Genomic DNA, 23992 nt, shown 5'->3' with positions numbered 1-23992 from the left:
GAACGAAGCAAAAGTTTATTCCCCTTTAAGCCCCTTATACCTTTTTCCGACAGCTGATTTAGGAATGGGACATAAATCGCCATTCCCTTCCACAAAAATATACCTGGACAGGAAAAGGGCCATTTAACCCCATCAAAAAATAACAAAATAATAATAATAATAATAATAATAATTATTATAATTATTATTATTATTTTTAATATTAAAATTATTAACACTAGTAAATCCAGTAGGTAGTACTCATATCTATTTTTGTGTGTTAGTGTCCCTTTAATAGGTCTAAACTTCCATCCTCCCCCTCCAGACTCCTGAAAACAATGTAACTACTAATTGCCCCAAAGAATGCTGACGGTAGTTTTCCCGCATGAGGGCTAATTGTTCTAATATTTACATAGTTATATAAGCAAAATACAGGTTTTCCATTCCAAACACACAAGCTGGGAGAACAGGTGACTCTCACAGGGCTCCTGGTAATGGGCAGTGGAAGCCAGATACAATTTCCCTAAAAAATGTACACAGGATTAAAAAGCTGTGATCAGTCTTTCAGCTGTCAGACGGGCTCCTTCACTGGAGAATCCCATATTGAAAAACAAATGCAAAGTATTCTCGCTGGGACTGCGAGTCAATCTGACTTATGATCGCAGGTCTGCTACCCGGAATCTGGGGCCCTCAAATGAATTGCTAGGACCATGATGGACGAGCCCTTCCAAGGCGAGAGAATTGAGGAACCACGGGGAATGAGCTCAAGTTGCTGAATGGCGTTCACTTATTTCCAGAGCTCGGGAATTCCTGCCCCCGGCTCCTTAACTTATCTGATTAATAATGTTTAAGGTGGGGGAGGAAACACACACACACACTGTGTGTATATGTATATATATATATATATATATATATATATATATATATATATATATATACACACACATACATACACACACACATTCATATATACATACACACACACACAGAGGGTTTTCTAAAAAAAAAAAAAAAAAAAATATTTATATATATATATATATATATATATATATATATATATATATATATATATATATATATATATATATCACTGCAGAAACCCTGGGCAGCGTCAGCTGTTCATACATGTAGTATAACATGTCTATATAATCCACGAATGGGCCGGGTTCCCTCTTGCTTTCAAAGGGGGTCAGGCCCAATGTCCACAATTAGCTTTTTTTTTTTTTTTTTTTTTTTTTTTAATAACGTCAATGTTTATCAATCAAAGCAACTCTTAGGGAGATTATATGTCTCCATGGTAACAGACAACAAACAAACCTTGTGTAGTCTGATCCCGTGGTCATATTCCCTTTTATCTTCCACTACTTGTGGTAACTTAAAGGGGTACTCGGGGCAGGAACCTTTTTAAATAATATACGCCCAGGGATGGGTTGTTTTTCTAAATACTTAAGTGCACTTCCCTCCCTGGCTTCCATGGCGCCGCTGATATCTTGCGATCAGTCCAGCTGTTTGGCTACTTCTGGGTCCCGAGGCTGTAACGTTGCAGGCCCTCCAAGCCAATCACAGACACCAGGTCCTGGAAGTGGCGAAACAGCAGGACGGATCGGTAAGATACCAACTGTGTGCGGGAGCCAGGGAGGTAAGTGTACTTTATTATTTTCCAACAATTTGTCTCCGGGCATATATTTAAAAAGGCCCCTGCCCAGAGGACCCCTTTATCAACTGCATGATAGCACAAAGGAAGAGGCAGACAGAATATGACACTGCAGAATTGAGTTATATTCATACCATGTGTTACAAGTCATTTTTTGCTCCATAAAAACAGCTGTTTAAAAAAAACACACAAACTAAAAACAAGAAAAAAAGGGACCATGAATCTTTTAGTTCCTTTTTTTTCTTCAGCTTCAGCTTTCTTTAGGCTATAAAAAGCAGCTGAAAAGGCTGTATGGGAACAAAATCTTAAAAAATGGGTTTCACCTATAATATGCATAGAATTCATAGAAACGATAGGAATTTTTATTTTAATGCGAGGCTGGTTCCTTTGTCATATTTATTTTGAAAAAAAAAATGCAAAATATGGAAAATATGGAAAGCCAGAGAATAATATTCAATGATCCAATGAATGCCTGGTTAAAGGGATATTACATAAGGGTGATTAGCATTGTGCTATATGTTTTATATTTAGATGTTAATATGAGCAGCAGATATAGCAGGTAGGTGATTAACACAGATATAGCAGGTGGGGGACTACAGCAGATATAGCAGGTAGGTGACTACACCAGATATAGCAGGTAGGTGACTACAGCAGATATAGCAGGTAGGGGACTACAGCAGATATAGCAGTTAGGTGACCACAGCAGATATAGCAGGTAGGTGACTACACCAGATATAGCAGGTAGGTGACTACAGCAGATATAGCAGGTAGGTGACTACACCAGATATAGCAGGTAGGTGACTACAGCAGATATAGCAGGTAGGTGACCACAGCAGATATAGCAGGTAGGTGACTACAGCAGATATAGCAGGTAGGGGACTACACCAGATATAGCAGGTAGGTGACTACAGCAGATATAGCAGGTAGGGGACTACAGCAGATATAGCAGGGAGGTGACTACAGCAGATATAGCAGGTAGGGGACTGCAGCAGATATAGCAGGTAGGTGACTACAGCAGATATAGCAGGTGGGGGACTACAGCAGATATAGCAGGTAGGTGACCACAGCAGATATAGCAGGTAGGTGACTACAGCAGATTTCCATGGTTCTGGTCTGTCTAGGACTTTTTGCTGGTGGATTTTTTTAAAGCTGCTGATTGATTGATTGGTTGATTGATTGATTGATTGAATGGGCTGCGGTACTCCAAAAGATGTCTGACAGATTATTTCAGCCAAAGTCAGGAATGGATTTAAAAAGAGGAGGAATTTTAGTCTTTCCTTTTTATAGTCTTTCTCTGTTTATAGTCTCTTCCTGGCTTTGGCTGAAAAAATGTGTCAGATAACCTGCAAGACATCTTTTGGTGTAATAGGGCCCTTAGGGTCCATTTACACAGAAAGATTATCTGACAGATTATCTCCCAAAGCAAAAAACAGTCTATAAACAAAGATCAGGTCATAAAGGAAAGCCTGAGATTTCTCCTCTTTTCAAATCCATTCCTGACTTTGGCTTCAAATCTTTGGCAGATAATCTTTCTGTTTTAAAGGAACCCTCAGGCCTGTTCATTGCTTACCAGGCTTAGCGCCATAAATTTTGTAGTGGCTGCGCATGGTACTGCAACTTACTGATGTTCAGTCCCATTCCAGCTAACTAAACTAGGCTTCAGACACCGCCATTACAATAAGTGCAAAGCTGCTCCTGGTAAACAATGGTCACAGGGCTGCAGCCCCTTCAATGGGGGGGACTGGACTGTTTTACACAGAAACCTCTTTAATTATTGCAATGCTGGACTGGGCAGGAGACTTACATCAATACTCTGTGAAAGAGCTATGGCCTATATTCATGTAAATAATAGACAACAATCTAGACAAACGAGTCGTCCCTGTTTTTTCCCCTCCATGTGGTGACCTCTGTAAGCAGACATGATTCCAGAAAGGCTGGTCTAGAATTGGGTGGAGGGCAATAAAAAACTTTAGCTGTGACCATTTCCTTATACTATGATGTATTCATTCATACAGCAGTGAAGGGATAGACGTTGCACAAGTCGTGGACCTCTTCTAAACTATATACATCTAGGGACTGTCCAAAGCTCAATGACTAATGTCCTAGAAGTGATGGTGTGTTTAGCTAGCACTAATGTGGCAGACCTATCAATAGATATATTTGTTTATGTGAGGTCATCTCGTGCTGAGCCAGCACACTGCTCAACCCTCTTTCCATTACCTTTATTGGCTCGGTAAGATGGATGCCATAGACAAGCAGTAGACTTGCCGCTCTTCAAATGTAGTTTGTGATGACAAAATAATAAATTATTGCCTTTAAGTGCCATTCGGTTAGTTAAAGAACAACAATTACAGTGTTAAAAGCCTTATACATTACCTCTGATGTGTTGTGGAATTGCACAATTTGGCTCGAAATCTTGCAAGACGTCTGCAAGGATTTCATGGTTCACCAAGCTGACGGAAAGTTTTGTCCAGCCCATAAGATCCCATATTTTTTACACTATTGTGGGTCCTAAGGATTATAGAGAATAGATCCGAAATGGAGACGACTTAAAGGGATCATTGCTTGCCATCCTTTGTATCGATGGAGTGTAATCAGCTGATCACCCCGAGTCTGAACTCTTACTTATAAGGGTTCCTTGACAATAAGCCAATTGCAACCTGTCCTCCTAAGGTCCCCCCAGTTATTACAGATAAGGCTGGGTTCACACTACATTTTTGCAATTCGTTTTTTTTTTCCATCCGTTTTTTGCAAAAAAAAAAAAAAAAAAAAAACAACGGATAAAAAAAACAGATGGAAAAAATAGATGCATGTGTGTGTCAGTTATGACATTGAATTCCATTTAAAAAAAAAAAATGGATCAAAACGGACCTGTTTTTTTTTTTGGTTTTTTTTTTAACATACACAATAACGTAGTCGACCTCATTTTTGTGTCAGTTAAAAAAAATGGATCCATTTTAATAATTTTTTTTTTTTATAAAGAAATTCAATGTCAAAACAGGTGCACATACATGCATCCGTTTTTTTGCAAAAAACTTAGTATGAATCCAGCCTAAATCTGTGGGAAACCCCGGCAGTAAGTGTTCAGTTTCCCTGCAGCACCACCACAGAAAAAAAACAAGCATTACAGTAAGTGTACGCGAATCAATGAGTTTTATGTGTATTGCAGAACAGGTAAAACATTACACTTACTCATAATGAAAAATCTTCTACAGTTTTGCATTTACAATCGCCATGGTAACAGACTACAAAACAAACTCTGTAGTCTGATCCTTCAGTTTCCAATACAGATGTCCTATAAATCTTACTAACATAGCAATAATGTGTTAGTAAGAAACAGGGTCATATGAAGGGGAGTATGATTGAAGGATGGGACTACATTTTTTTTTCTCCTAATGACATTAGAGATACATACTGCTGCAGACACGTAAGAAAAAAAAAAGTTTTTGTTTTTTTTAAAATTATAGATGCATTGTAGCAAGGGAAAGCCTGGCATATATGTCTCCTGTCCCACCACCATGCCGGATGAAGACCATGTACACCCTGATTACGGCATCTCATTCTCCCCCCTTGCACAGTGACCTCCTCAAGGAAGATAGGTAAGCAATGTGAATTCAAGATGAGATGGTAAAGGAAGATAATAAATGAGGGGTGTCACAAGCGGCATAATGAGGTGCTAATAAAGATGAGCAGCAAACTATAAGAACCGAGGCTGCTCACTGCCAGGGCAAGAGACGCCCCCCGTATGTCCCTTGAGGAAGCTGGACAGCCTTTCAGCACATGTTTTAATATCATACAAAAGCAAATTCCTGCTCCTCAGAAAATACCAGCAGCCATTTCTCCACGTCCACAGGCTGTCTTTATTATTCCTCCAAATGTCAACAAAATCACTGGCCTCCGATGAGAGGTTTGTTCATTTCAGATGTGTGATTCTGAGAAAGGAATACTCACCGCGGAGACAGGCTTCCTCTCGGGGAGACGACTTTCACGGCCAGACTGCGACCATTGTCTCCAAGATCTTGATCTGCTGTAAAACAGGTCGGAAAACACACGTGTTACTTTAAAGGCAAATATAACCTGTCTGACCAGTAGCATAGCAGTGATGTGAAGACCTACATTGGCTATCTCCTCTCTATAATCATCCTCTTCTGATGGCCAGGACATTTCATGACAATTTGGGATGTTTCTCTCAATCATTTTAACCACATAGAAGCGATTCATTTTCAAATGAGAAAGAAATGACCTAATTCTAGATAAACTATGTGTTGCCAATTAATAATTCCCAGCTCCCACAGAGCCGGGGACTTTGACATCACAAAGCTTTTTATGCGCCGCACAGCAGGCCGGCTGGGACATGTGATCTGGCTTTCCTCAACATAAGCGACATCCGAAATTTTACAAACAACTGGAAAATGAAAGAGGCCAAGAACAGGCGGCATAAACATTACAGAAAACAACGCAAGACACTGCCAGGAGCCATCTCCCTCTGCACATCAGAGATTATTACTATAGGGGAAGATTGTATCCAGTGATAGAGGATGGTATAGTGCTAAAGAGGGTCAAGTGATACAAATACAAAGCAATAACGGACTCTAATATCTAGCTTTGTCTCTACTATCTATCTATCTATCTATCATATCTATCTATTATGTATCTATCTATCTATCTAAATATCTATCTAAAATCTTTCTAGTATCTATCTATCTATCCATCCATCTATCTATCACCTATCTATCTCTCTATCTATTATCTATCTCCTATCTCTCTATCATTATCTCTCTATCTCTCTATCATCTATATCTCAATATCTATCTAAGATCTATCTATCTCTCTATCATCTATATCTCAATATCTATCTAAGATCTATCTATCTCTCTATCTATATCTCTATCTATATATCTCTCTCTATCTATCTGCATGCAAACCTGTATAAACTATGAGCATTTTTTTATACTAAGAGCTAAACTTGATGATGGAAGCTGGAATAAATGTTGTATGCCATCTAGAAATAATTCATACACAACAGGAACATACAGAGCTTGTCATAAAATATATTAAATAATTGAAGCTTGTACAGAGTACATCAGAAACAACGGCCAACTACCCTATTTGGACTCTTTACAGTCACTAAGGGGTTAGACTATAAAATCTGTGCTCATGAAATGCTAACAAATATGACCCAATTCACACTGAATGTAGAATCGGAAACAGAATTACTTCAACATATTAGTCTTATATTCCCAACAGTGTCTGACTGTTTCCCTAATGTTCCAGACTGCTGGGTGAACTGTGCAATGACTGATAGCTGCACAGTCCTCTGTATCCTCCTGTCGGACAGCGATCAGTCAGATCAGTGCTGAGCATAAGAGGAATCAGGAGGTGATGTGCAGCACTTCCAGATTGCTACATGTAGAAGCCCAATCTGAGAACATACTCCGAACAGAATCTGAGGGACCTTCCATGATGTCAGCCATGCGACATACAGATACTGTAGGTATGAAGAATATGTATTACACTGTGTGTCTGTATGTAGCAGAGCTGCGTGTGTGAGTGTGTGTGTGTGTGTGTATTGCGCATGCAGCAGAGCTGTGTATGTGTGGGTATAATGTACTGTCATAGAGTTTGTTAAAGTGGACCTGTCATTTTTGACCCCTTCACTGCCTTAGACCACCAGGGACATTTATGTAACATGAAATACTTTTTTTTCCCAGTTTCCAGTTGCCTAAACCAGGTGTGCGTCTTATTGTCAGGTGAGTCATGTAAAGCATGAAATATGGTAATGGTACAGTATTGCATAAAACATTGTTCAAAACAATTACATATATATGATATATCATTCACAATAGATAATATGACTCCTAACATATCTATAAATATTAAATCCCTTCATTAACCAGACATAACTCCGTACTACAGGAAAAAAAATGCTGTGAAATCTTAGGCCATTAGGTGTCTGCTGATTTTTGTGCCGGGGCCCCTTGCCCGTCTTTCCTTGCTCAGTGGTGTCAGGTCTCCCAATGTGAAGGGGTACAGCTGGGTCACCCCAACTACAGCTGACCACTGGGGATCCAGTCAGTAGAGAGAATACTTTGTAATCAGCTGATTGTCAAGAGATCCTTCTAAGGGTCCTTTTACATACACAGATTTATCTGACAGATTTTTGAAGCCAAAGCCAGCAATGGATTTGAGAAGAGGAGAAATCTCAGTCTTTCATTTATGACCTGTTCACTGCTTATAGTTTGTTCCTGGTTTTGGCTCCATAACGCACCAACGCACCATAATATAGTTCAATGTGGAGACCACCATTAACATCCACAGCTTAAAGGTGTTATCCAGCATCAATTAAAATGTAGCTACTTTCCTGGAAAAGAAACAGCACCATCCCCTGTCTTCAGGTTGTGTGTGGTATTACAACAGGAGAGGTGCTGTTTTTGGGAGAAAGGGGCCATGTTTTTCTCAGCCTGGATAACCCCTTTAACATACATATAAAATGTTTTGGGCAGACACCAGAAGTGGTGGTGGGGAAAAAAACAACTCATTTTGGAGTCTTATAATTAAAATATACATTTTTTTTTTCTTTTAAGCAAAAGTTTCTGTTAACGTGCATCATCATAAGCTAGCTGTGTATCCAGTAAGCATTTCAGTCGGTTTCTTCAAGAAAGGTTATAAAAAAAAAAAAAAAAAAAAAAAAAAAAAAACACTTCCCTTGAAATCGCTACTTCTACCATCATCTATAGCACAGGTGTCAAACTCACGGCCATTCAGCTGTTGCAAAACTACAATTCCCATCATGCCTGGACAGCCAAAGCTTTAGCTTTGGCTGTCCAGGTATGATGGGAATTGTAGTTTTGCAACAGCTGAATGGCCGTGAGTTTGACACCCCAGATCTATAGTATATCCACTGCTATAGGATTTCCATAAATACATGTGATTTATAAACTTTATAACCTGCTCCGTGTGACTGTAGTAGACGTAAGAGCTAGTTAGGATTTTTTTTTTCCTAAACTAACTGGATAGATGTTCTGTCTCCTATCAGCCCATGTCTGCTGCAGCGGCAGCGGAGGAGGAGTATGGTTCCCATTTGCTGTACGCCTCCCCTCTGCCACTTTTAATTTCTCCAGTGAAAGTAATGAATCACAGCTGTGAGGAGCTAATCTGTATGCTTATCACAGCAAATCCCAATGTGTTGTGCTGTTTAACACTTTCTACGCTGCGGCACACCACAAACTCCAATCTCGTGCGGGCGCCTCGGAGGAAGAGGGAGGTCTCCTGTGTGTGTGTGTCAGTCAATGGGTGTGTGGCCAGAGGGGGGGGGGGGGATACTTAAATTTTGCTTGTTGCACATAAAATTGTCAGATTGTCGCCAGCCCTGGAAATGGATCTCCTTGGGAAAGAAACAAGACCGGCCTATATGATAACAATAAGCGGTCAAAACAATAATAGTGAAAGTGAGAGAGAAGGGGGGGGGAAACTTGCCTGTAGCCAGTAACAAAAGCAGCCGCCCTGGCTGGCCCCTTTAAGGTTACCCTTCCCTCATTGGGAGGAAAATGACCTCTGGCCCCTCGGCTGGCAAAGACATGGCTGATCATTCTTGGTGCCCTGGTAAAACCATCCCCCCCCTTCCCGCAAACAGTCGTGACTAGCAGGACATGTCAACAAAGCTCTCAATGCACAAACTTCAAGGAACAAAGGAGTCTCCCCCAGAGAGAGGAGCTTACTCTCCATACACTGCAGCATGCAGATGTGCAGGGACAATGGCCGGCTGATCAACTTTCAGCCTAGTTTTATCAACTTTATATTGATGATGATGATGATTATTATTAATGTTGGAGTTATTTTCTGGGTCAGATTACCGTCATTCTGCAAGGTTTTGGCAGTAGTTACAGTAATTCTGTGGCCCTGTGCTGGTTGATGGACTGTATTAAAAATATGAAAGGAAGCAAAACGGAAACGGATTTGACTTGTAGAAAATTACACAAGAGTCAAATGAGGTAAATGTAATAGAAGGCATGTGTGTCATGGGAAACTGGCGGAACAAAGCGGCACAGAGGAACACAGTGAGCTGGAGGTATACAGAAAATGCAACTCGCTTTTCTGCATCTAGTATATGTGGGTGAAGACCATCACAGCATACTGTACCTATCACTCCATCAGGGACTCCCGATTCTAGTCGCCAACAAGAAAAATGGTGAGGGTATGTTAGCAAGGCTAACTCCTGTCTATATTCGGTTTATGTCAGCAACCCAGCGGCCCTGGTGACCTGGACTACAACCTGGTGCACAATACTGCAGACTAAGGGGGTTGCTATGTAATGCGAACATGAGAGCGGTATGTCTCCATTACTGGCAAAATAGGAGAGAACTTTTTCCAATAGCTAACATTTAAAAGCTGTGGTTTCCTGCAAATTGGTCTGTGTTCACACCTGGATTAGAGTCATCACCTTTTGTCCACTTAGGGTCTGTTCACAAAGTAAAATTGGCAGAATTCCACCACTCTCTGCTCTAAGAATTGACATGAGAATGGACAGAGCCGCGGAAGCGGAGGCGCGTGAGCTGTCCTATTGAAACAGACGGCAGGCGGGATTCTGCGGCGGAGAGCTGCACGCTCCATTGTGTGCAGCGGGGTATTGGGATGCGGGCACACATGGGTGCGCCTGCATCCAAATTCACCAGAAATGAAAATCATCTGGCCGCTACTGCAGTACGGACCGGGATGATCTTCAGTAACACCGACCGTTCTGTGACCCAGCCAGGTTACAGAACAGCCAGTGTTATACGTAGTGTGAACCCCGCCTTAGGGCCCTATCCCACAGGACGATTATCGTTTGTATAATCGTTAACGATTAACGATCTCAAACGACCACTATTGCGAAAGACCTGAAAACGTTCACTCATTTCCATGGACTGATAATCATTACTTATGATCGTAATTGCGATCGTTTCTTCTTCGCTATTTATTCGCTATTGCGTTCGTATCTATTGCGAACGACCGAACGATGTCTTATTCAATGCGAACGATTTGCGAACGAGCAACGATAAAAATAGGTCCAGGTCTTATAAAGCGATCAACGATTTCTCGTTCGGTCGTTAATCGTTAACTGCATTTCAACCGAACGATTATCGTTTAGATTCGAACGATTTAACGATAATCTGAACGATAATCGTCCGGTGGAATAGGGCCCTTAGACTGTGAGTAGCACTGGGGACAGGGAGTGATGTGCGCTCAGTTCTACGTGCCATGTGGATCCGCAGGGCTGTCATTACCTGTCTGGCTGTTCTCCGTCGGCCCTACAGACGAGGTGGGATTCTGCCTACTTCCACTGAGATGAGAGGACGTCACAGTCACTAAGGATCCAGGAAGAGAATTTACCTGCACGGAGAGAATAGAGAATTTGTTACCATAGATCACAGAATAGAGAATGACAGCATTATTTTATATCCTTTGTAAATATTAATAAACCAAAGAAATGCATTTTAATATAGCCATCATATTTTATGTTTTTATGTTTTCTTTCTGGGAAATCTATATGAAATCACAGCGGATCTCATCTTCCTTTCCAAGTTAGTCAATTCTGTTGCACCCACAGCCTTCTGTCACCCCTCCTCCATTATATAACTTTAATGCCCACTGCCTATTCAATGATGATAAATGTGGGCCAGCCCCTTTGGGGGGGGGGGATTAGTCCCCCATTCATACTTTAATACTAAACCCTGTCTGGAAAACAGGAGAAGTGATGCAATGGTGTCGCACAGGTCACGGCGCGGACAGGCCGCTCCTGTCACTACGCAGCCCGGTCAGGATCATTGCCTACGGACCTTGTAATCCTTTGGAGGTGTGTGGGGAGAGAAGTGTACAGATGCCTGCACTGGCATACATCATGTAAGAGATCAATGCGAGTGCACTGACATGGTAATGATAACAGATGTGACAGTATGCCAATAGAGGACAGACACGAGCCCCTCCTCTGAATACATGACACCAGCGGCTCGTGCCCTTGCATCCTCATCCTGGCATATGAAGGAAAAGCCTGGAGGTGCTCCCCTGGGTTTATGGTCCACTGTCCCTTCTTTTTCTGTCATCTACTCTGTTGTAAGCAATGTGATGGGAGCGCGTGGGCATCATGACCACCACAGCGTCCATATACCTGTTCACTGACATGAGCAGACATATTACACCTTGTAATAAAGTAATTGTATTTTCCATATTTGTTCCAGTGATTACAATACAATGTTTTACATTATTAGAGGAGTTGTCCAATTTAGAAATCCCATGTTCTTGTATATTATTAGGGAGTTTGGAGTTGTCTCATCTCTTGTATAGACTGGGTAGAAAGAGTGTCCGTTGCTGTGGAGGACCGATCCCGTCCTATATTACACAGATAGCCAGTGAGTTTAATAACAACTATGTAATGCTTCATTTTGCCTGTGGTGGCGCTGCAGGGAAACTCAACACTCACTGCCAGGTATCCAAAGTGGAGAACTACTTTAAAGGAAACATTCATTCAGGACTAAGGTTAAAGGGCACTCTGCCATTTGGGTAAATTAAAGGAGTTATCCAGGTTTACAAAAACACAGCCACTTTCTTCTAGAAACAGCGCTACTCCTGTCCTCAGTTTGGGTGTGGGTTTTTCCAACTCTATTCCATCAAAGTTAATAGAGCTGATATGTAATACCATACACAACCTGAGGACATTGGTGGTGATTTTTTGCAAGAAAGTAGCTATGTTTTTCTAATCTTGAATATCCCCTGTTCACACACTGTATTTTTTTGATTAAACAACGGCTGTTGTTAAATTACAGTGGCCGATCACATTAACTACTATGGAATCCCGGCCGCAGTGTATACACGGCTCTGGCCGTACTTTACATTGTCTGCTATTGCTATTTGCAGTGCGGGCACACCCGAATGTGCCCACATTCCAATTAAAAAGAAGTGATGTTTACCTGGACGGTATTGTAATATCGGAAGAGTTAAACATTGCAGACAGCAATGAACATGAACATGGCCTAAGGGTGTATTCTAGTAAATGAATAGGTAATAAATGTTAGATTATTAGTATTCTGACCACTGAGACCCCCACATGCTTAACCACAGTTCCAAACTCCTTGCAGATGTGATCTGGTGACTGATTAAGGTCCAAGTAGACTCCCATGATCCAGAATGTATCACCTATCCAGCAGTCCAGCATGGAGAATAGATGTTTTAAGACCAATGTAAAACAGACACTCTGGAAATGAAGTAACACCACAGTATGAAGGAGTCCATTCACCCCTAAAGTGGCCTGTTAATAATGGCGGCTCGGCGCATGGTCACCATGTGGTTATCCGGTTAATTATTTAATCTTATTAAACCCTTTAGAACATAAGAGCAGGTAGACAACAGATGTCTCACAAGTGATTGGCCTTGTACATCTCAAGCCGGCTGTGGAGGTCACGGGGTTGAGCCTTCAGATACACCGCATGACGGCATATGTCCTGAACGGGGCGCCGTCATCCCCCAGAAATCTGCATACTATGTGATTACTTCCTTGTTCTGTCTCGGCGGCCCCGGCTCCACGTTTTTTTTTTTTCCTCTGGAAGGGGAGGAGAGCCTAAGGAGGAGGACGTGTTCGACACAATAGACAGTTCCACAAATAGGCGTTTTGCCCTGACCTCAAATAAGGAGCTGGATTTTTTGGCAGCGTCCCAGCCCTACTTACTGAACAGCTCTTCAAAACTTTGTATTCATTCATGTCGCTAACCACCGCTTGAAAAAAAAAAAAAAAAAAAAAAAGGCCTATACTGGGACCGCTGCCAAACACGTGAAAATGAGCCCTCCAACATACGCAGCCAAAGTCTTGCATAATCCGCTGCAATAAAAACGCTCTCCCTTGGCCGCACACACCACCATTCCCTTTCTAAGAACATTCCTGTGTCTGTCATACTGCAGTCCCGCTTCCAGAATAGAAACAACTTGTGCACTACAGTAACAAAGTCATTCCTAAAATACGAAACAAGTTCACTCCAGGGCAGCGGGACCGTGCTTACACAAATGCAGCGGATACGTGCCGGCGCGCTGGAGACCCTCGTATGGGCCGGGACCACGTTAACTCTATGTATGCTACAACGCTCAAAGCACCAAACGTACAAACGCAACGGATAAAACTATAAAAAACTGAAAATAAATGGTTCAACACAATGAGTACAGGTTGTACACAATGATTCCTAATATGTATTAAAGGAGAAGTCCGTCAAAAATTTTTTATTAAAGTATTGTATTGCCCCCCCAAAAGTTATACAGATCACCAATATACACTTATTACGGGAAATGCTTATAAAGTGCTTTTTTCCCTGCACTTACTACTGCATCAAGGCTTCACTTCCTGGATAACATGGTGATGTCACTTCCTGGATAACATGGTGACGTCACTTCCTGGAAAAAAATGGTGATGTCACGACCCGACTCCCAGAGCTGTGGGGGCTGTGGCTGCTGGAGAGGATGATGGCAGGGGGACACTGAGGGACACAGGACACTGAGCATCCCTCTGCCATCATTCTCTTCAGCAGCCACAGCCCGCACAGGTCTGGGAGTGGGGTCGTGACATCACCATGTTTATCCAGGAAGTGACATCACCATGTTATCCAGGAAGTGACATCACCATTTTATGCAGGAAGTGAAGCCTTGATGCCGCAGTAAGTGCAGGGAAAAAAGCACTTTATAAGTATTTCCCGCAATAAGTGTATACTGGTAATTTGTATAACTTTTGGGGGGCAATACATAATAAAAAATTTAGCTGGACTTCTCCTTTAAATACTCTGTGCTGCTAGATCCACAATCAGTTCCTTAGCATAGTCCAACGTTAAGGACGCCCTAAACAAGGTAAAGACTAAATAAAATGATCTTTGCTGCACATGGAGAGGTTAGCGTATACACTTGTTCACTCATCTCAAAGACGACCGGGGCTAAGAAGGCGTCCTGTACACAAAGCCAGGAGCGCTACCCGAAAACACACTTCTCCATTTTGCCACCTCTGCTAATGTCTCTCTGACTGGCTATACACTAATTCCTAGTGACTGTCCTGACACTTGCCAGTGAAGAGAATGGTAACAAGCCCCTGCTGTTCGGCACAGCCATCACTTTGGTCCGAGTCACTACTTCTGACTGCAGAGCGCTGCTCATCTCTGCCGAGCCGGAGTTCAGCTGCTTAACCCCATCACTGCTGGATGCGGAGAGCATGGTGTGCTCTGATCTCACTGTGGAGGATGTATATGTACATTTATTACAACTGTATCCGTTGTCTTCTACAAGGGTACGAACAAGAATTACAAGGGGATCGTGAAGGAAATACCGTACATGGTGGGAGGATTCATCAACAAATATTGACTACGGACTGTCACAAGTGATTTCTCTTTCTATAATTCAATGAGCCGGGAGACTTGTTACTTGCACTTAAAGGGAACCAGTTACATTGTACAACTTAGGGGACTATATTATAGAGCTGAGCGGATTAATTTAGAAAACAATGGAAGTCAGCTCACCTCCGGTATTAGGTGGGATCCCAGTTGATAGTCAGAGGGTGCACGGGTCAGGCGCCAGCCTCGTGCCTGTTCAGCAATGGAGAATATAGAGAGAGGTCACGGCACTCCAAGGGTAAAATTTCTTTACTTTATTTCATATCAAAAATAGTAAAAACAAGGCTCATGTAGAGGCTGCTTGAAGAACCAACGCGTTTCGCGTGCATGCACGCTTAATCATAGCTTATGATTAAGCGCGCATGCATGTTAAACGTGTTGGTTCTTCAAGCCGCCTCTACATGAGTCTTGTTATTACTATTTTCGATATAAAATAAAGTAAAGGATTAATTTAGAGTTTATGGGAAATAAGAAAAATATCTGCTCATTGTGATCTTGGAAGTCCAGTGGGCGGTTCTCTGACTGAGACCACCTACTGGACTCCTAAGCATAGAAGACGCAAAGTTTTGAATGAAATTTATTCAAAGCTCCCTGTGTCTATGAAATAGTATTCTCAATCATTTAAAGGAATATTTGAACATTTATGGCCTATCCACAGAATATACCGCACCATGTTGCAAGCTGCTAGGTTGTAACGGTCAGTGGTCGGGAAGCCAAAAATAACCCAATGGGCTGTTTTATGCCATTTGCATGACTCCCATTGACTATATTAATCATAAGTAGGAAGTTGCGGAAACAGCGAAGCTCATGTAGCTACATTGTTTATACATCTCTGATTGATGTCAATGGGAGTTACCAAACTATGGAAGACTGCAGGCTCAGGTATTTTTGGTTTCCTGGCCACAAGCAGGTCAGAGGACCCTTGATCTTGGGATCACGTATCCTGTGAATAAGTTATAAATGTCTCAGATGAGAATACCCCATTTAAGAGATGCAGGAGCCCACTAACATGCTCTACAATGAGGTCACTCCACAACTTCTCATGGACTTAAAGGGAAGTTGTCATCAATTTAAAGGGATACTCCAGCCATCTAAAATTCTTCATATATTGCTGTCCTTGTATACAAGATATTAAACATCTTATTCATACCTAGTCACACTTTCCTGGGGTCCTCCTGCATTGTTTTTGGGTCCCCCCTGCGGTTACTTCAGAAATGGACCCTTTTCAGCAGTAACAGTCGGCTCAGCCAATCATTGACAGAATTTGGACAGCAACTGGCCACTGATTGGATGAGCAGGCTGTCACTGCCAAGAAGAGTCTGTTTCGGATGTAAGGGTAGGGCCCGAAGAGAAGAGCATGGTGAGGTAAGAATAGGATGCTTATTTTGTTATATGCAAGGGCAGCAATATATATGTTTAAAAAAAATAGCCGGAGTATCCCTTTAATGTTGTCAAAACAAAGGATATCTCCCCGTTGCCCAGAAGCTTCTCCACACCACACTTGCCTTGCTTGGTAGATTTTGATGTTTGGGAATAAGAAGAGATCTATTCATGAAGGCTGGCTGGGCAGGCAGAAGCCACCGGGGACTGTCACCGTGACTCATGGTTCAGACAGCATAAAACTGATGACAGGTTCCCTTTAAGCAGTATTGACAGTTTTATGTTTCTTATCACTGTAAGGGCAAATGCATGTGTAGTCACACCAACCATTATACAGAGGTGGTATGTGGTCCTGTAGCTAAGTCCATTCACATGCTGCAATACCAAACACAACCCATAAGCAAGTGTGGCACTGTTTCTTTTCTTCTAGACAATAAGGGGCAATTCAATTTTGTCACAAAAAGTTCTGCACCATCCTATTAATTTGCTGAGTGTGAACGGTGTCAACCTGTAATCCACTAATTCTCCCAACTCCTGGCAACAACTGGTTACAGGGCTCTAAAGTGTAACTCAGACCCACAAAAAGGAGGGTGCGGTGAGCTCCAGCCTCTCCGAGAAGGAAGAAGTCATAAATATTTAAGTTGCGCATTATTAACACCTTTGCATTGCGGGGCTAATGGCAGCGCGGGGATTAAATGTGAAGCGGGAGATTCATGTTTCACTCACAGGAAAAACAGGCCATAGCAAGCATTTATTAAAAAAGTGCAATCATCCTGTCAATACACATTAAGGGCAGAGGATTCCAACAAGCCGGAAAATTCCACAGCTGAAATCGGCTTTTCGCTGGCTCCCAACAGTGGACGTCCCTCTATGGAGAACGTTCTGCAGAATACACACAAATTCCAGGGCCAAGCAATGTCACCCGGGCCATTGAAATGTACTGGGCACGGATCCAGCAATGATCAGTGGGGCTCTAAATCGCCGGCAAAACGGAAAGATGCCAAAACAGATGCACAAAATCTGCACTGATATTGTCCGGTCACCTGGTGATTGTAAGCTCCCCGAAGGCAAGACTTGGAGGAAGTGGATTTACTGGGAAAGCTGGGTGAACTTTACATTGGTGGCAGTAGAATGAACAACAAAAAGGAGTTTTAGGCTTTAGAAGTTTTCTATAGGGATTTGCTACTGCTATGAAGAATACCTGCCATGAACAGAGGTGGCAGCAGAGAGTACTGTGTCAGACTGGAAAGAATACACCACTTCCTGCAGGACATCATACAGCAGCTGATAAGTATGGGAAGACGTGAGAGTAAATTACAATTCTATATAACTTTCTGACAATGGCTGATTTTAAAAACTTTTTTATTCTCCAGCGCGCCCCTTTAAAGTGCTTATACAATAAAAAAAAATTGTCATCTATTCATATGATAAATGGATGATCAGAAGGGACCTCACTGCAGGCTTCCCCACCAACCACAAGAAGAGGGGTCCTGAGCCCCCATACCACTATACTGCACAACTACAGAAACTCTATAGACTATGGTGTTGCCAGAAAGCAAGTTTAGCCAAGTTTCTGTACATATGACTTGACACTGTAAGGAATTGTGTTTCCATGCAGAAATACAGTAAAAGCCCATGTAGAGGAATGGGAGCCACTGTACTATGATGAGGCACGAGGCCTTACTGCTTTACTAGAGGCTTGCATGCCCGGCCGTCACCTCTGAGACTTACGCACTCACGACTCGTGGAATACTTCGCTGTACACATATTATTAAAGGATCAGAAAAAACTAAGAAACTACAGGGAGTCACTTAAAACCACTTAGAGAATTATGAGTGTACATAACACGATGTGCGCTATACCACCTAATAACTCCCCCACAACAAACACAATTATCTCAAGATCCATCCGCCTCTACATTCACCATCTAGGAATGATGGAGTTTACAATTATTAGTAACTATATAAGTCGAGGAAGATGAAGAATGACTGAAAAGTCATCGAGGAAATCTTTCACGGCTTAAAGAGACATCACCATAAGGATCTTCCTGGTCATGTCTGTATGAATGAGACCTATGAAGTAATAGCAATGCCCTCTTAGCCAATCACTAGCCAGGGCGGGTCTTTATGGGAGCCAGTGATTGGCAGAGCGGGCAATTCCTGCCATTTCTTGTGAGTCAATCAGGAAGTGGAGGTCAGTATGTGGCCAGGTAACATTTAGTCTGGGTTAGACTTGGAACCCGCTCCAATTTCCACATCCAGGTTTGTCTGTTTCCATATAGAAACTGTTCACATTAGGCTTGCAACCTAAACATTGTATGGGGCAAGTCTTCTCCCTCTAATGGAAGTGTCTTCCTTGTTCACACATGGTGAGGGGAATAAAAAGAGATCAAGGTAGAGATCCAAGGGGTATTCCCGTAGAATAACAAGCCGATCACTAGGGGTCTGACCATTGGAACCCCCACCAATGGTTTCTGTTCACCATGCCTGAACTTCATTCATTCTCTATAGGGCCGCCAAGCACTGAACTTTGTGCCGGATACCACAGGACACATTTAGAAGCCAGAGGACTCTATGCCTAGAAGGATTGGCAGTTTTGGTGGGAAAATAGGTAACTACTAGTGGTTTTAATATCGTGGTTGATTGGTGTAAAGAAAAAGTAGAAAGATGCCAATGGTCACTGGGGAAGGAACCCATATAAGACAGGTGGCCATACTAGTGAAAGAAGATGACATCACATCAAGAAACTGGACATTTCCCCTAAACTTCTTACAGATCTACAGGAAGTGTTGTATAAAACATGGGAGGTACCGTGGGGTTAAATTTGTACAATACAAATTTTTTTTTTTTTTTTTTGCCTCAGCTCCCAACAAGTAGGGCTTTAATACTCAGCGTGTGATGAGAGATGAAACCAAGTGTGAACAACTTTCAGGTCCCATGAGGGGGCTGACTGTTCAAGCTGTCAGGTTCAATTGCATCATTCGACATTATTCAATGCCCCAAACTGCTCCCTAATTGTTAGGGGCTTAACATATTCAGAGCCATTGTTTAGGCTAATGCTGAATGCCCACAAGTCGAGTTTCCATAAAGAAGGGGGTGGGATCTCATTGTACTTAAACCGTACAGAACTCACTGCCACCGTAGTCTTTGGTGCCATCCCATGTATGAAAAACCGACTGTGAGACGGCTTTAATCAGTTTATATACTATCAATAAGCCTCTTATTTTATTACTATAGATATATAGCCAGAGATTTGCCGAGACTGATGCAGGGACAGTTCACTGGCTCGATACAATCGCAGAAGAGAGTGCCGCTTTTCAATCCTCCGCAGATTCGTTTTACTCCGACAGCTACAAGTCATTGTAAGTTTTTTTTTTTTTCTGTACCTAATATCAGATGTGACACCTCGTAGAAAGCCACGCACAAACCCCTTTACATTTGTCTCGGCTGACAAACGATTATTTTTTCAGTTGCATTTCTTATCCTGTTGAGAATGAGATGGGGTCAAGCAGATTATTCGCTTCCTGTTCTGTCGCTGCTTTGTACTGCCGAGAGAGGAAGTTAAAAACTAAGGGGGAGACACCGAGTAAACAAACCAAAAACGACGCTCAAAAAAACGGGGCAGAACAGATTAAAAAAATCTGTAAACAAGCACAGATTACTGGGAGAACAAAAAAGAAAAGTGGCATTCTGGAACCAGATTCCAACTTATACCGTCGTGATTCCTGCCTTGTTTGTTGCACGAATGTCATCGTTCAATGGCAATATGCAAAGTGCAAAAAGTTTACGGAGAAAAAAACAAACACACAAACTAAAACAAGAAGTAACAAAGCAACTAAAGAAGAAGCAGCAAGATGTAATGCTGAGGCATAGCTGGCAAATTGTGATGCTTTGACAGGAAACGGCAAATAGGTTTACAAATCACAAGATAGCTAGAGGGCACTAACCATATGCTCACTATTCAGCGGTAATAAAGCCGTGTGGGTATAAGATTGGGAATCGTAATATTGAAACAAAAACACAATGAATGAAGCAAAACAGAAATATAATGCATATATATATATATATATATATATATATATATATATATATATATATATACACACACACACAAACACATATATACTTTGATGGCCTACACATGGTGGGAAATCGGCCCTCAACCTGTAAATAATCATTTTTCTGTCCATCACAGTCAATTTTATTTTAATATACAGAAAAAACATGATTGACCACTATTTTGTGTACACCAATTTTTTTTTTCTTATATAATGTCAGTAGGGGAAAGATTCTGCAGCATGGCATATATACCCGCATCTCTTTGTACCATCCAATTCCATATACTTTTTTAAAAGTATGTTTAAAAAAAAAAAAAAAAAAAAAAAAAAAAAAAAAAAAAAAAAACACTATGTGAACCCAGACTTACAAAGCAACTGAGTGTCCAGCACTTTTATAGTGCACCTACTGTAATTGAAGACACTTAGCGTACATTTGGAAGTGACAGACAGATTTTAAACTTCAAATATTTTAGTAATTTATGGAGTTTTCTTTATAAAATTAAAAAAAAAAAAAAAAAAAAGTTCTGTCTTTGCAAAAAAGAAAAAAGTAACCAGTTTGGCGCAATTTAGAATTTTAGACATTCCCATTTTGTGCTGAATTGGATGTAAAGTTTCTGCTGAAAAACTTGCAACGACATCCACATCTGTCCACTGTTTTGTGGGTTTGTGGATTTGAGTCTGATATTTGAGCTGGGAGTCGAGAAAGTCAATACAAAAAAAATTATTTTAATTTTTTAATTTTTTTAAGAATCTTCAAAAAACTCCTCACCAAAATCCACAAAATTAGCAATTTTGTAATTCCACAATAAGTCTTTGGATTCAAATCCGCTCTGCAAGTTTCCATGCAGATCTGCAGCAGGCTCGCCAAATCTAAGTGCATCTTTTGTAGTATTATTACTGTTTAATCATACAGCGTCATCATGCGACTTTGTGATAAGGGGAAACGTGGAACATACAACATACCAATGCAATTATCCAAAGCAAACCTGTTTCATGCCTAACAGCAACAAGCCATGGCAGTACACATGCAGTCACGTGTGTAATAGTGTGACTACTTAATCACGCCCCTTTGTTTTGAGGGAGGTAAAAAAAAAAAAAAAATTTTAAATCTGCTGTTTAGCAACACACTCATAGGTATAGAGTAAACTGCACATTTATGCCATGGTGTAAAGGGAACGCTACATGAACTGTGTACTGTTCAAAATAAAACAACAGAACAGGTTGGTTATTCTTGGTTATGTTTTAAAATTTTACTGAATTTTTTGTTTAAATAAAAGATCAAAAACTGCCAAAATTCAAACACTTGCAGAAATTTTACACCTGACCCGGTGACACGTGGATCTGAATTGTTTCTTACATTAGTGACTATGTTGTTCTGGCAAAGGAATTATCTGTCAAAAATTAAGAACTTGACAGGCTATTAAAGTGATCCCGATGACATCAGGACCGGCGAGATTTCTGGAGAGCAGACAATAGAGCTGACAGGCACGCTACTTAAACCAAATTTTAAGGCCACAGACAGCTTGTGCTTGGTTCAATGTCATTCCATCACCAGCTTACTGTAAAAGAGAGGACTCTATAAAAGAACTCGTAACATTATTTATCTGGCGCTTTTCCCATTTCAATGCAACAGTCAAACACTAATACAAAAAGAAATCCGACGATGGCATTATGGCTGGATATTGCCTCCAGCCATCAATCTCGTAAAATGGACGGAAGACAACGCAGCCGGGGATTGAAATGAACGCAGCGTTACGTTGCTATCCCCCCTGTTATTTGCATAACTCGCTCTCTGCACAGCTATGCCGCACATTACTATTCCACTATAGCACACTCTTTATGCTTCTTACAAGTAGTCCGAAATATAAAGGACTATTTATACTGGCAAAATGACTAATAAACAGCAACAATACAGAACCAGGCTGACATAAAAGCTAAACTCATACAATGTGCCAGTCACTTATTGGAGGGGGGCACAATATATATATTAATGGAGAATACTGGTCCTCAAAATGAAGAATAGCAGAAACCTATGTATCTATCCATATATAAACCTCTTTTATGTCTATCATCTCGTTATCTCTATCTATCTATCTCCTATCTATCTATCTCCTATCTATCTATCTATTATCTATCTCCTATCTATCTATCTATCTATCTATCTATCTATCTATCTATCTATCTATCTATTATCTATCTCCTATCTATCTATCTATCTATCTATCTCCTATCTATCTATCTACTATCTATCTACTATCTATCTATGTATCTATCTATGTATCTATCTATCTATGTATCTATCTATCTATCTATCTCCTATCTATCTATCTATTACCTATCTATCTATCTATCTCCTATCTATCTATCTACTATCTATCTACTATCTATCTATGTATCTATCTATCTATGTATCTATCTATCTATCTATCTCCTATCTATCTATCTATCTATCTATCTATCTATCTATCTATCTATCTATCTCCTATCTACCTATCTATCTATCTATCTACCAAAGGCTACAGGCCCTTTAATTGTGCAAAATTCTTGCAAAACTTTAATCCATCAGCAGTGGGGAAAAGCAGTGAGTGATGTTTCAGTCCCCTCACAAAACTGTTCTTGTACTTGTACAGTCGATCACTTTTTTCCTGCAGTGATGGATTAATGTTTTGCAAGAATTTTCTACAAGTTAAGTGCTGCAGTCTTTTGTTGAAACTATTATTCACGGACCCTGTTTACGGCCCCAAGTATTTCTGTAATTCTGTTCCCTTGTGTTTTAGACTGACTATCTATCTCCTATCTATACTTTATTAATCTAACTTCTATCTACCTAACTACCTGTTTATCTATTTATATCTCCTATATACCTCCTATCTATCTATCTATCTATCTATCTATCTATCTATCTATCTATCTATCTATCTATCTATCTATCTTTCTCATATCTATCTATCTATCATATTTTTTCCACGTAGCACATTTTTGCCACTTTGGCCTATAACTGTTAGGCTAGGTTCACACTGTGTTTTTGCTGTCCGTTTAACATATCCATTTTATGGAAAAAAAAGACTGTTGGTAAAAACAGATGCAGTTGTATGCCATCTGTCGAAATCCATTTTCAATTGACTTACAATATAAAAAAATATATGTTTAAAAAAAAAAAAAAAAAAGGATTAAGATGGATCGTTTTCTTTTTAATTTCTTTACCGTCCAAAAATGCATACAAAGAAAGGGATGCGAAAACATAGTGTGCGCCCAGCCTTAGCTGATCCATTTATTTTCTTAATCATAAAAAAAAAATGTTAAAGGTTTTATTTTTAACATCAATTATTTATTATTGTTATCAGATTACCTAGCAACCTCAAGCAATCCCCAACACACTCCTTATAGTACGACTGTTTTTATTTATTTATTTATATTGAGTCAAGTAAATTTAAAAAAGATATAAAAAAAAAATCAAAATGATTACAAGCCCCACGATGCAATAAAAAAAAAAAAAACGGAGAAAACTTTGACAACGTCAACAAATCTTTA

General features: G+C 40.7%; 1 protein-coding gene across 8 annotated transcripts in view; it reads right to left on the bottom strand.

Annotated features, from left to right (window-relative positions):
* Window positions 1-23992, bottom strand: part of MLLT10 (MLLT10 histone lysine methyltransferase DOT1L cofactor) — a 145032-nt gene that overhangs the window by 10696 nt on the left and 110344 nt on the right. For 5 of the 8 annotated variants that reach the window (XM_069959044.1, XM_069959045.1, XM_069959051.1 and 2 more), the window contains 3 exons: window positions 15151-15216; window positions 10897-11002; window positions 5585-5660 (listed from right to left, as the gene is read on the bottom strand). In XM_069959044.1, coding sequence (XP_069815145.1) covers window positions 5585-5660; window positions 10897-11002; window positions 15151-15216 — 248 coding nt within the window. The remainder of the gene's footprint in view (window positions 1-5584; window positions 5661-10896; window positions 11003-15150; window positions 15217-23992) is intronic. The other 3 variants (XM_069959046.1, XM_069959048.1, XM_069959047.1) reach the window with 3 other exon arrangements.

The sequence above is a fragment of the Dendropsophus ebraccatus genome, chromosome 2, assembly GCF_027789765.1.
Source record: "Dendropsophus ebraccatus isolate aDenEbr1 chromosome 2, aDenEbr1.pat, whole genome shotgun sequence".
Classification (NCBI taxonomy): domain Eukaryota; kingdom Metazoa; phylum Chordata; class Amphibia; order Anura; family Hylidae; genus Dendropsophus; species Dendropsophus ebraccatus.
The sequence above is the reverse complement of the archived record's forward strand: the minus strand, read 5'-3'. Positions and strand labels throughout refer to the sequence as shown.